General features: G+C 48.0%; 2 protein-coding genes across 2 annotated transcripts; one reads left to right on the top strand and one right to left on the bottom strand.

Moving 5' to 3' along the window:
• Positions 1–5,298: 5,298 nt before the first annotated feature.
• On the top strand, positions 5,299–10,623 carry LOC134290819 (uncharacterized). The gene is made up of 2 exons (XM_062858024.1): positions 5,299–9,072; positions 9,235–10,623. The coding sequence occupies exons 1-2, from the start codon at positions 5,299–5,301 to the stop codon at positions 10,621–10,623; spliced, it is 5,163 nt and encodes a 1,720-aa protein (XP_062714008.1).
• Positions 10,624–11,839: 1,216 nt separating this feature from the next.
• On the bottom strand, positions 11,840–13,410 carry LOC109413595 (WD repeat-containing protein 74). The gene is made up of 4 exons (XM_019687286.3): positions 13,205–13,410; positions 12,890–13,118; positions 12,043–12,813; positions 11,840–11,985 (listed from the first exon to the last, which is right to left on the bottom strand). The coding sequence occupies exons 1-4, from the start codon at positions 13,290–13,292 to the stop codon at positions 11,889–11,891; spliced, it is 1,185 nt and encodes a 394-aa protein (XP_019542831.3). The 5' UTR covers positions 13,293–13,410; the 3' UTR covers positions 11,840–11,888.
• Between the last annotated feature and the right edge of the window lie 122 nt (positions 13,411–13,532).

Raw genomic sequence — 13,532 nt, 5'->3', positions numbered from 1 at the left:
CAGGCGACTGGGGCACCTTAACAAGCAAGGTTTGCAGAAGCTCCAAAGGATGGCGGACGGAATCCATTTAAAGAATTCCGATAACCTGGAATGTGTTGCCTGTATCCTAGGTAAGCACTCACGAGATTCGTTTCCTTCTAGCGAGAGTCGGGCGAAAGAGAAGCTAGAGATTGTGCACACGGATCTGTGCGGGTCGTTTGAAGTTCCCTCGATCGGCGGCAGCCGATACTTCATGAGTTTTATCGACGATGCGACGAGGAAGGTGGTGATCTACACGCTCGAGACGAAGGACCCAGCCTTCGAAGCATATGAAGAGTTCAAGGCTGTGGCGGAGCGCCAGACGGGCAACAAGCTGAAAGTCCTACGCAGCGACAACGGTCGCGAGTACGTGAATTCAAGATTCAAGGCAAGTATGGCTCGTGACGGGGTGCGACACCAGAAGACTTGCCCCTACACTCCCGAGCAAAATGGGATAGCCGAGCGGATGAACCGTACCATACTGGACAGAGTGAGGAGCATGCTGAACGATGCGAATCTGCCCAAACGGTTCTGGGCGGAGGCGGTGAACACGGCGGTTTACCTCGTCAACCGTAGCCCAACACGAGCGCTGGCGGGAGAAATGACACCGGAAGAAGCGTGGACGGGCAAGAAGCCACATCTGGGCCATTTGAAGACATTCGGTGCAACAGCGATGGTCCATCAACCGAAACAGAAGCGGAAGAAGCTAGCACAGAAGGATCCAGTCGAGTTCATCGAGATTGAATTTCCGGAATGGATCGAAGAAGCACCAGTGAGGGTGCCAGATCGCCGTCTGGATGAACCGGAAGTAGCAAGTGGTGGATCGATTTCGGGAGGAGCAACTGCTCCGGCGGAACCTTCGGAGGGCAGCTCATCGGACACCGACTTTGAAGACGCCGACGACAATGATGCCATTGCGCTCCCACCGCAATCAGTAAACCCAGCTGTCCTAGAGCATGGGTTAAGGCGCAGCGGTCGGGAGCGCCACCGTCCAGGCAAGTATAGTGATTTTGTTTCGTATAGCACACACACTCGCCAAAACGTTTCCCAACAGACCAACCCAATCCATGAGATGAGCGATTCAACTTCGTACAATGAGGTATTGAAACGACCGGACCGGGACCTATGGATTGAAGCTATGCGGTAGGAGATCGAAGCCCACGAGACTAACGGGACGTGGGAGCTTCAAGAACTACCGAAGGAGCGGAAGGCCATCCGGAATAAGTGGGTGTTTACCACCAAACGAGGCGCTGATGGACAAATCGAGCGGTACAAGGCCCGCTTGGTTGTCAAGGGATGTTCGCAGAGGCCGGGCATCGATTTCGAGGACGTTTACGCACCAGTGGTGAGGTACTCAACAATTCGGTACCTGATGGCAATGGCGGCCAAGCACGATTTGGAGATCGATCAGATGGACGCTGTAACCGCTTTCCTACAAGGCACACTGGGTGAAGAGGAAATCTACATGGAGCAGCCCAAGGAATTCGTCGTGGACTCGACGAAGGTCTGCAGACTGAAGAAAGCCATGTGCGGGTTAAAACAATCTAGCCGGGTATGGAATCAGCAGCTGGATGCGGCTCTACGAGAATTTGGACTGGAGCGGTCGAAAGTGGATGCGTGCCTCTACTTCAAGATTGAAGGCGACAAAATGCTGTTCGTAACGGTGTACGTGGACGATTTTTTGCTGTTCAGCAACAACAAGAAGCTGAAGATGGCATTGAAGAAATTCCTGTGCGGAAGATTCCGCATGAAGGACCTTGGCGAGGCGAAATACTGCTTGGGCCTGCGGATTAGAAGAGAACGTCGACACCCGGAAATCAACGACAGGGTACGTGTTTCTGCTGCAAGGTGGTGCCATATCCTGGAATGTGAAACGCCAACCGACTGTTGCATTATCGTCGTGCGAGGCCGAGTTCAAAGGCAATGTCGAGAACCATCCAGGAGGCGCTGTGGTGGCAAGGTATGCTGGAGCAGATTTTTGGCAATCGGAAGATGGACATCCTGTGCGACAATCAATCTGCGATCTGCGTTGCGAAGAATGGATCGTACAACCCCCGGACGAAGCACGTCGACATACGATACCATTTTGCACACGACTCTCTGGAAAACGGTGCGATCGAGCTGAAGTACATCAACACCAAGAAACAAGCTGCTGACGGTTTCACCAAACCTTTGGCGCATCAGAACTTGAAGGCGATGAAGCTACAAATAGGAATCGAGGATTAGGGAGGAGTGTTGGATTCGAAGCAATCCGCGATTGACAGGACCATTTGTAGTATGCAATGATATTTAGTTGTTTAATAAATTTGTCATTCCACTATCGTTACTCAACCTATCAAGACGTCTTTCAATTCCGATAGTTTTTTTGGAATTTCTATATGGATTCATACAGAGATTCCTGTAGGGTTACCTTCAAGCATTCCACCAGGAATTCCTCCAGAAATTGACTCCCCCAAGAATTTCTCCAATAATTACCCCAGGAATTCCTCCAGGGATTCCTTCAGAAATTTCCCCAGGAATTCCTCCCGGAATTTATACAGGACCCTTCCCAAGAATTCCTCTAGGAATCTGGATCTCCAAGATCTCCTCCAGAGATTCCTCTAGGAATTCCGTCAGGGATTCCTCCGGAATTTCATCCAGACACTCCTTTAGATATTCCTAAAGGAATTCCTCTAGAAGTTCCTCCTAGAGTTCCTATAGGATTTCCCCCAGGAATTCCTTAAGGGATTACTCCAGGCATTCCTCCAGGATTTCATCATGGAATTTCTCCAGGGACTCCTCCAGGATTTCCTCCCACAACTCCTCCAGGAATTTCATCAGGAATTTCTCCGGGGATATCTTCAGGAAATGATTAAAGAATTCCTCCAGGAATTCGCTCAGAAATTCGTACAGTAATTTTTCCATTCCTCCAAGAATACCTCCTGGAGTTCCTCCAGAAGTTTCTCTAGGAATTCATCCAGGGATTGCTCCAGCAATTCTTTCAGGAATTTCTCCAGAGATTCCTCCACTAAATTCCTACAAGAATTCCTCTAGGGATTTCTCTAGGAATTCCCGCTCTTCAAATTCCGCAGGAATTTTTCCAGGAGATTCTCCAGGATTTCCTATAGAGATTCCTCCAGGAACTGGAGATTCCTGCCTTTCAGGAATTTCTCCAGGGATCCCTTTAGGTATCCCTCTAGAAATTCCTCAAAGGATTCATCCAGAAATTTCTCTAGGAATGCGTTGAAAGGTTTATTCAAAAATTTATTCAGGGATTCCTCCCGCCTCCAGGAATTTCTCTAGGGAATCTTCCAAGAATTCCTCTAGGAATTCATCCTGGGATTCCACCAGGACCCTGGAATATCTTCAGGGATTTCCAAGAATTCCTCCAGATATTGTTTCAGAAATTCCTCCAGAAGTTCCCCGGGGAATTCCTCCTGAAATTCCTCCAATGACTCTTTCAATTTCAATTCAAAGAGGAAAGATAGGGCTACTATTTACAGTTATAAAAAGTTGGGTCGGCCATATTGATTTTGGCCGCCATCTTGGATTTTTATACCAAAACTTATTTCACCATGTTGGCAACCGCCGATTTTCAAAATGTTTGCGTCAATCGAAAGCGGGGACATTTTTACACAACATATCAAAAATTTAGAGATGCATCTCTTTCCTATCAAAAGTTATCTGCACTTTTGATAATCATGACACTTTAGCGCACTGGGCCAGGTGCCGGTTGTTTACATAAATGCAGCGTTATTTTACAGTGTTTACGAACATTTATTTAAAATCTGAATCCACTAATTAAAAGTTGAAAGTTTCAGCTTTTCAAAACACCAAAAAAGTTCAAAAAGCAATGTCCTCATCATTGAGAAATAGATGAAAACGGAAACGAACCTCAAATTTTCCCTAATTTGGCTGCAGGTGCCGTTGTGTATACATGCAGGCGTATTCTCTGATGCTTTTGGGTGTCGTTGTCGGTGCGCATGGAATGTATGAAGAAAACGTGTCATGATTAACAAAAGTGCAGATAACTTTTGATAGGAAAAAGATACATCTCTAATTTTTTTATATGTTGTGTAAAAATGTCCCCGCTTTTGATCGACGCAAAAATATTGAAAATCGGCGGTTGCCAACATGGTGAAAAAAAGTTTTGGTATAAAAATCCAAGATGGTGGCCAAAATCAATATGGCCGACCCAACTTTTTATAACTGTAAATAGTAGCCCTATCTTTCCTCTTTTCAACAACATTTTGTTTTAAGGTGGTTTTAGGAGAAACTTGTGAGTTATAACGGTTTAAATGAGAAAACATTGGACTACCAGCTTGGCGCGCGCCCACAGTTGATCAGCAGGAGTAAATCCATTTTATTTTGTATGGCGAAAAGCATCTAAACTCGAATTTCTCGTAATGACAAACTTTTATCGAAAAAATTTTTGGTAGGCACTAAACCGGTCATCATTGTGCACAACCGCTACCAAATATTTTTTTCGAATAATGTGTTTCACTTCGAGAAATACGCCTTTAGATGCTATTCGCCATACAATATTTTTGCGATTTACTTTTAGCGATTTTTCGCGCATAGAAGCTAGCGCCACATTGGTCAATGCGGAGAGTAGGAAAACAGCCAAAGCATTTAATTCAATGATCAAAATCGAGGGGTCCGCAAAAATGGTTGTGGCTCTAACTAACGGGGGGTCCATCAAATTGATTAACCAAATGCATTTTTCTTACTTTTTTGGGGGGGACTTACAGAAAATCACCACCTTAAACATTTTTGAAGATATGGTGTAAGTAGTGGGACGGTCTCAGCGAGAGTTACCCATGTGCAGGTTGAGGATCAAAGGCTGATTCTTCAACTTCAGCGTAACAAATATTCACAGCCCAGACCGTCTCAGTTGTGTTACATGGGGTCTGTTAGGAGAGAAGCCGAACCCCCTGTTGCAGAATCCAACTACCGCTACCAGCTCTGCGCTGGAAGACAATACCCTCACACATACACAACACATGTATTTTTCTCGAATAAAATCATAACCATAGTTGAACTCGTGTAAATCGGACGCATTTTTATTTCGGTTCCGAGTTTCCCCAAAAATACAGTCCGCTCGGCTTATCGGAAGGCACATTGGTCCTTCTATGGCCGGATAAAGTGAGAAGTAGTGGAAAAACGTCGACGCGAGTGTTTTTTCCGCGAAAAATCGTCGAATTCGAGCATTCACCAGAAACGCTGGTCGGGTGCAGCGACACGCCATCGAAAATGCAAATGGCCGTCGCTCGGGATAAGTGAGAGTGATCGTGTTGCGTCATGTCCACTCCGGCGAAAACAGTCGCCGAACAGAAATCACTACAGAAAGCGAAGCAGGAAGTGTCTAAAATGGAGGAGCAGCTGAAGACTCTCTCTCATCAGAGAGGGGCAGTGAAGGGCAAACTTACGCGTGTGAAAAGTGCTATCGAGCACAGTGATGGTGCACCCAACCCGAACATTATGAATTTGCATTTTCTTGGGTTGCATCAAAAAACAATCGAACAATCGTACCGAGAATATAACGAGTTCCAAAACTTGATCCACGCCCTGCCCCTCTCTGAGGAGAGACGAGCCGAACAAGAAGCAAAATACATCGAGTTCGAGACGATGTACACCGATCTGTCGATTCGGCTGAGTATGCTGATGGAAGCGGCCACGAAGCAAAAAGAAGAACAAGAAGCGGCAACGAAGAAGAATGTCGTCGCCGTCGCAGCGCCGCCGTCGTCGGTCACACTCGGAACAGCCATGCCTTACCTTCCCCCACTTCAAGCGCCGCTGCCGACCTTCGATGGGTCGTATGAACGATGGTTTTCGTTTAAATCCATGTTTACGACCATCATGAACCGATACCCGCATGAAGATCCAGCTATCAAACTTTACCACCTACGCAACTCGCTTGTTGGTCCGGTGGCTGGAATTATCGACCAGGACATTGTGAACAGCAATGATTACAATGCTGCCTGGCAGTTCCTGACTGATAGATTCGAAGACAGAAGGATTATCATCGACAAGCACATCGAGTGTTTGTTCAATTTGCCGAGGATTACCAAGGACAGCTCGGCAAATCTTCGAAAGTTGCTTGACGTGTGCAACAAAAACATTGAAGCCTTGAGGAACCTGAACCTCAGACTGGAAGGTCTCGGCGAACAAATGGTCATCAACATCATCTCTTCGCGGATGGATAAGGCAACAAGAGTCGCATGGGAGACGCGGCAGAAGCCGGGCACGTTGCCCAGCTACAAGGATACGATTGCGTTCCTGCAAGAACAGTGTAAAGTGATTGAGAAGATTGAATCGAACACCAAAGTGGAAAGTGTGAAACCGAAAGCGGTGGTCAAGGCCCACACGCTAGTGAACACAAGTGAACTGAAAACCGATACAAAAAGTGAACTAAAGTGTGCTGTATGCAAAAATGCTCATGAACTATGGAAATGCGAGAGCTTTAAGAAAATGAACGTGAGTGAGAAATATAACACGCTGAAGAAATCGGGATGCTGCTTCAACTGCTTGCAGAGAGGTCACCGCACGAACGGTTGCACTTCAACGCACAGCTGTCGTGATTGCGGCAAGCGCCACCACTCATCGCTTCACACCAACGAAGTTCCCGGCTCCAGGACATCAGATTCGGTTGTCACAGCCGCACCGAATACCGCCCATGAAGATACACGACCCCTTCGCAAGGATTCCGATGTCGGTACCCAAGTTGACACACCCAAAGTCGGCACTGGTACGACCCTCAGCGTTAATGTCGGATGTCAAACGAAGCAAAAACTGCTGTCTACTGCGGTGGTGCGGGTCCGTGGTTCCAATTCGGTTGTGTACCCCTGCCGGGTCCTGCTGGATTCCGCATCGACAGAGCATTTTGTCACCGAGCGATTCGCTAACTTGGTCGCTCAGAAGAAGGAACCTGTTGACTACACTGTCAGTGGTCTCAACGGGACGAACACAAGAATCCGTCGTTTGGCACGCCTGACAATCGAATCCCGCACCGGAGATTTCCATGCTGATTTGGAATTCCTCGTAGCACCGAGGATTACTGGTGACATTCCAGAAAGGTCTTTCAGCGTAGCAGCATGGCCCATTCCTGTCGACGTCAAATTGGCAGACCCGGAATTCAACCGACGAGGACGCATCGACATGCTCGTTGGTGCAGAAATCTTCTGGGACGTTGTGAAGAGTAACCAGCTGAAGCTTGGATCGAACCTGCCATTACTCACCGACACTGAGTTCGGTTGGGTCGCCGGTGGAATAGTTCCGTCTGACGCGCCTGTGATCGCTCGATCTTTCTGCCAAACGGCCGACGAAGATTTGAGCGAAATTCTACGAAGCTTCTACCAACTTGAGGCTTGCGATGAGATCCAGCATCCGAACCAACTATCCGACGAGCGTTGTGTAGAGCACTTCCGTGAGACCCACCAGCGAGATCAGAACGGAAGGTATTACGTGCGCCATCCGTTCAACGACAGGAAAAATGAGCTTGGCGATTCCCTTCCTGCGGCGACGAAGAGGTTCTTCTCGCTGGAACGACGACTGGCCAGGGAACCAGCAATCAAGGAACAGTACGCTAGCTTCATGCGAGAATATGAAACCCTCGGCCACATGAGCGCAGTAACGGTGAACGAGAATGAGGCACCGAACTCCGCTTACTACATACCACATCACTGTGTAGTGAAGCCTACCAGCACCTCGACTAAATTAAGGGTCGTTTTCGACGGCTCTTCAGCGTCTTCTTCGGGAGTGGCAATCAACGACGCCCTGATGTCAGGACCGAACATCCAAAACGACTTGTTCTCTATCCTGTTGAACTACCGAAGCTACAGGTACGTTTTCACGGTGGACGTCGTCAAAATGTTTCGACAGGTAGGCGTTCTTCCCCCGGACACTCGATACCAAAGAATAGTATGGCGCTACGATCGGAACGAGCCACTGGTGGTGTACGAGCTTTCGACGGTCACCTACGGGCTGGCATCGTCGGCCTTCCAAGCGACTATGGCACTCCGCCAGGTCTCAGACGATCATCAGCACGAATACCCTCAAGCGGCTAGGGTAATCAAAAAGAGTACCTATATGGACGACGTGATTGGTGGTGCGCATACCATCCAGGAAGCGTGCACATTACAGCAAGAAGTAAGTGGATTGTTGGCGAAGGGCTGTTTCGGGACGCACAAATGGTGTGCCAATCGGCCGGAAATACTGCAGCACGTTGAAAAGGAACACCGTGGCACGGATTTCAAGGTAGGTGACGCGGACTCGATCGTTACCAAAACCCTAGGTGTCGTTTGGAATCCTCTAGACGACTGGTTTTCGTTCTCTGTCGTCCCTGGCAACACGGAAGCTACAACGAAAAGAAAAATCCTCAGTGAAGTTGCGAAGATATACGATTTGTTGGGTTTGGTTGGCCCGGTAATCACTGCGGCGAAATTGATTCTTCGAGAGGTCAGCGTACTACAAGTTGACTGGGACGACCCCGTCCCACAGGACATCATCCACAAGTGGCGTTGCTTCCGTGACGAATTAAGTTGCTTGAACAGTCTACGCGTACCCAGATGGATTTCAACGGAAGGCGTCACATCCATTCAGCTACATGGGTTTTCGGACGCCTCAGACGTGGCTTATGGGGCATGCCTCTATACTCGCGTCATCCAGGAGAATGGCACAGTTACCATGCATCTAATCTGCAGCAAATCCAGGATTCTTCCAAAGAAAACGGGTAAGTGCAAGCCAATCACTACTCCTCGTGCCGAGCTGCTAGGTGCTGTGCTTCTGTCACGGCTAACTGAAAGGGCGATTGCTGCGATCGATATCGACTTCGAATCTGTGAACCTGTGGACCGATTCTCAGATCGTCTGCTGCTGGATTAGAAAACCACCGGAGGCCCTGCAACTGTATGTCTCTAACCGAGTGAGCGAGATCCAACGAGTAACGGGTACGTATACTTGGCGATACGTCCCGAGCCACGAAAATCCAGCGGATGTGATTTCACGTGGTGAATTTCCTCGGAAGCTGTTGGGCAACGTGATGTGGTGGGGTGGACCACCCATGCTGAAGACTGTGGTATCCTGATATGAGTGTGTGAGAGCGACGAGTCAGTCAACATCAGGATCGGTAATTAGATGGACATCCATAGTGTGTTGCTCCTAGTGAAAGTACCTTTTGATGGTTTAGAATACCGATCGAGTGATATCAATAAGATGTAGGATACGGAATATCACAAAGACGAATACGATTGAAGAAGTGCAACTTGAACCATTGGCGGAAGAAGACGTGCCGGAACTGAAGACTGGTATCTCGCTGGTTGTCACTCCTCCGATGGGGAGACTACTGCTGTTTGACAGAGTGAACGATTATGACAAAATTCTCCGTTCGATGGCCTACTTGATTCGATTTGTGCGATACGTTGTTAGCAGAAAAGAGACGATTATCAGTGGGCCGCTAACTGTCTCGGAATTGAGGACCGCTCTGTTGGTAACAGTACGGTGTGTGCAGAAGGAATCGTTTCGTCAGGAGCTGCGATTAATTGCTGAAGGAAGTCAATCGAAACACCGTCTCTGCGGTCTGAAACCGTTCATCGATCCAGACGATGGTGTGTTACGCGTGGGTGGACGCATCAAACGCGCTCTGGTGGCCTACGACAGCCGACACCAAATGCTTTTGCCTGCCGGACATCCATTTTCGGTGGCAATCGTAAGGAGTATGCACCAGTCCAATTTGCACATTGGTCAGAAAGGTCTTCTTGCGATAGTGCGTCAACGGTTTTGGCCGTTGAGAGTGAAGTCAACCATACGGAAGGTCATCGCTAGCTGCGTCACGTGTTTTAGAGCGAATCCTATGAAGACGTCCCAGCTCATGGGAGATTTACCATCCTACCGAGTCCAACCAGCGCCGACCTTCGCCTACACCGGCGTAGATTTCGCCGGCCCCTTTTTGATAAAGTCGTTCACTGCAGGTCGCCGGCCACTGGTCACGAAGGCCTATGTTAGTCTATTCGTCTGCATGCTGACTCGCGCGATCCACGTGGAGTTAGTATCGGACCTAACGACGAATGCGTTTTTGGCTGCTTTGCGGCGGTTCACAAGTCGTCGGGGGCTGCCTTGTAAGATGTTTTCCGACAATGCCACGAATTTTGTCGGGGCACAGACCGAGCTTGAAGAGTTGGCGCGCTTATTCAAGGATCAGCTGCAAGCAAAGAAGATTACGGATTATTGCACAAGCCAAGGGATCGAATGGTCCTTTATCCCGCCTCGGAGCCCCCACTTCGGAGGCATTTGGGAGGCCGGGGTGAAGCAGGTGAAACACCATCTGACGAGGATTGTCGGTGGTTACAAACTGTCATATGAGGAACTCTACACTACGTTGACCCAAGTTGAAGCAGTCCTAAATTCGCGACCTTTGGTACCGTGTTCGGATGACCCAAATGACTACACCGCGGTTACTCCAGCACATTTTCTTATTGGTCGGGAGATGAAGGCAATCAGTGAGCCGTCCTACTTGAACCTCAAGCAGAACACGCTTTCGCGATGGCAGTTAGTACAGACCATCTTCCAACATTTCTGGCGAAGGTGGACATCTGAATACTTACCGGAGCTCCAAAACCGATCGAAGTGAACGAAGGCAGTTGACATCACCGAAGGGGCTCTGGTACTGATGATTGACCAAAGCGCGCCACCTTTCCAGTGGCCGCTCGGACGGATTACGCAATTACACCCTGGTAAAGACGGCGTAACCAGAGTCGTAACCGTGAAGACTTCGAAGGGCGAATACAAACGGGCTATAACGGAGGTATGCCTGCTGCCTCTGGATGGCCAGTAAGGTTGAAACGTATTTCAACGCCGGGAAGATGTTAGGAGAGAAGCCGAACCCCCTGTTGCAGAATCCAACTACCGCTACCAGCTCTGCGCTGGAAGACAATACCCTCACACATACACAACACATGTATTTTTCTCGAATAAAATCATAACCATAGTTGAACTCGTGTAAATCGGACGCATTTTTATTTCGGTTCCGAGTTTCCCCAAAAATACAGTCCGCTCGGCTTATCGGAAGGCACAGGGTCCGAGGGGGTTTTAGGGGGATCTTGGCGGCATTTCAGGAAGTTTCAGAAGATATTTAGAAACCCCATCACATATGTTTGAAATGCCCCTGAAATACTCTTCGATTTAAAGGTATTCTTGAAACCCCCTGACACGACCCTGACCTAAAATTCTTCGAAACACCCCTGAAACCTTCGTAATCTTATTAAAACGCCCCTCAAATGCTATCAAACGCTCCCAAAACCTCTAGGAACGCCCTTGAAATGTTCCTGAAACACTCTGAAACGCTTTAAATTACTCTGAAACAACTGAAATACCTTGAAACACTCTTCAAATCCTTTGCAACACATTTTAAAGACTCCTGAGATCCTTTGGGCTATTCAAGCCCAAAAGCCATTTGAAACGTCCCTGAAACCCCTTTAATACGTTTGAAACGCCCCTGAATTCCAAGTAATCCAATTAAAACTCCAACAAATTTTGACAGATACCCCTTGGAATGCTCCTCAAAACAATTTCATAAAACGCCTCTGGAACCCCCTTTTTTGGATTCTCTGGGAACTTTCCGAAAACCCCCTTAGCCCAACCTTAAATGTCCAGGAGCGAGACCTGTTTACGCAAACTAGACTCCCTCATTGAAGCCCAAACTTAATTTATGCGTAAATTTTCCTCTTTTTATGCCTTTCTTTAATTTATGCACATTTTTAATTTATGCAGTCCCATTCCATCTGGGGAACGGTTTTCGGGGGAAATTTGTCTATAGGTAATCGTCTATAGCTATTACGGCTTTTCTTTTGTTCTACCAAAGGAAAACTTGTTTTATTGACTTACCTCTCCAAGCTTTTATTTGACCTTCTTTCCTTTCTTCTTGGGTGCTTTCTTTTTCGCTCCTTCATCCTGAACGGTGTCAAGTTTCCTCTTCTTGGATGCAACTTTATCGCTGAAAAAGAGAAATCTTCAGTATCTTCTACACTTGAATTATAGAAATAAATCTTACCTCACGGTTTGCATTTTAGCAAACATGTCCTCGTATTCCGAATCGACGTCCTCTTCCTTAGCATCCTCGACGAGCACCAAGTCATCGTCGTCCTCCTCAGTAACCTGTTCCTTGTAGTCTGTGCACAGTATCTGCGTTGGTTTGGACTTTACGTAGCACTGGTACACCATGGCCGTTTTCTGGGTGTTGTGAGCGCGGACATACCTATCCAGACAGGACGTGAAAATGTAGCTTCCGGTCGAGTCCACATCTATACTCGTGACCGTTCCGGTAAAACCTTTGTACACGTGAATGTGATCCTTCATGCGACGGATGTCGAAAACGCGGGCTCCAATGGTTGTCGTTCCGGCGTACAGATACCCGTCGTGGCTGGTCAAACAGGTGAACGAAAGCTGATCATCGTTACCTTCCGGCGGGGCGTAGCCTTGGACTGGGCGACGCTGTTGGCCACGCAAGTCGTACACCCGTACGTAGCCATGCCGCGAACAGGATGCCACTGTGTTCTTGTCCAGGAAGACCACGTCGTTCTCCCAAACGGGTTGTTCTAGGTCTAACATGTCCTTCTTAACGTTTTTCGCTGCGAAGGTTACCTTCTGTTGTTCCAGATCCCAAACTTTTACTATATGTTTGAGGCCCTTTCCACCGGTTACTATCAGGTTGGGGTCCTCCTGGCAAACGCGTAGCTTGCACATATTGTCTCCAGTGGAGAATTCGACCGATTCTGACTTGACGATTTTGACCGTCCCGTCGGAGGTTCCCGCTACGATACAGCTGTTGGAAATGGTTGGAAAAAATGAACCATAAATTTGCTGATCCGAAAAAGCGTCTTAGCGTCAAAGAATCTTACCCATTGGACCTCCCCAAACCGACGACCTCTCCGCCAACCTCGAAGCTTGAGGTGTTATCCTCGCTGTTGCAGTCGAACACCTTCACAAAGTGATTGGCCCTACCGAGAAGGATTTCCGTTTGCTCCTTGTTGCCAAAAGCCAAGCACGTCACCTTGGACGTTTTATCCAGAACGGAGATTTGCTGCAGATTCGACTGGCGGTACGGCTGATCCTGGAACGGTTCCAACTCTGCCCGGGCGGGAAAGGGAATCAAAACATCAACATTAGTGCGCACGTGTTCGCGCCCCACCAAAGGGCAAAATTAGCGGACTTACTTTTGAACGATCCCGTGTGGGTTCCGATGAACAACGTATGTTTTCCCACGTAGGACGCGCATTTGGCGTTGGTTGTTGAAAATTTCATGATTTTAGCACTAAATTTACCGGTAAAATAATTGAAAAACTATTCACAAAATTTCGGTTGAACGAAGTGCGAGCGAAACCGACATTCGCATGCATGCTCTCGTCGTATTTGTAAACAGGATAAAGGCGAAAGAGAAATGTCAAAAAGTGCATTTCGCACCGGGGGAGTGGTTGCTGGTACTTTTCTGCGTAAATCAACTGTGATGTTGCATTAAAGTGCATCGTTGGTGGTGAGCAAAGT

The sequence above is a fragment of the Aedes albopictus genome, chromosome 3, assembly GCF_035046485.1.
Source record: "Aedes albopictus strain Foshan chromosome 3, AalbF5, whole genome shotgun sequence".
Classification (NCBI taxonomy): Eukaryota; Metazoa; Arthropoda; class Insecta; order Diptera; family Culicidae; genus Aedes; species Aedes albopictus.
Note: the sequence above shows the minus strand (reverse complement) of the source record. Positions and strands in the feature narration are given on the sequence as shown.

Bases quoted from the DNA above. Each gene is read 5' to 3' on its own strand.
- LOC134290819 (XM_062858024.1), top strand. From the start codon at position 5,299: ATGTCCACTCCGGCGAAAACAGTCGCCGAACAGAAATCACTACAGAAA. The intron at 9,073-9,234 runs GTATCCTGATAT...AATATCACAAAG, and splicing joins CACCCATGCTGAAGACTGTG to ACGAATACGATTGAAGAAGT.
- LOC109413595 (XM_019687286.3), bottom strand. From the start codon at position 13,292: ATGAAATTTTCAACAACCAACGCCAAATGCGCGTCCTACGTGGGAAAA. The intron at 13,119-13,204 runs GTAAGTCCGCTA...CCGCCCGGGCAG, and splicing joins CCACACGGGATCGTTCAAAA to AGTTGGAACCGTTCCAGGAT. The intron at 12,814-12,889 runs GTAAGATTCTTT...CATTTCCAACAG, and splicing joins GGTTTGGGGAGGTCCAATGG to CTGTATCGTAGCGGGAACCT.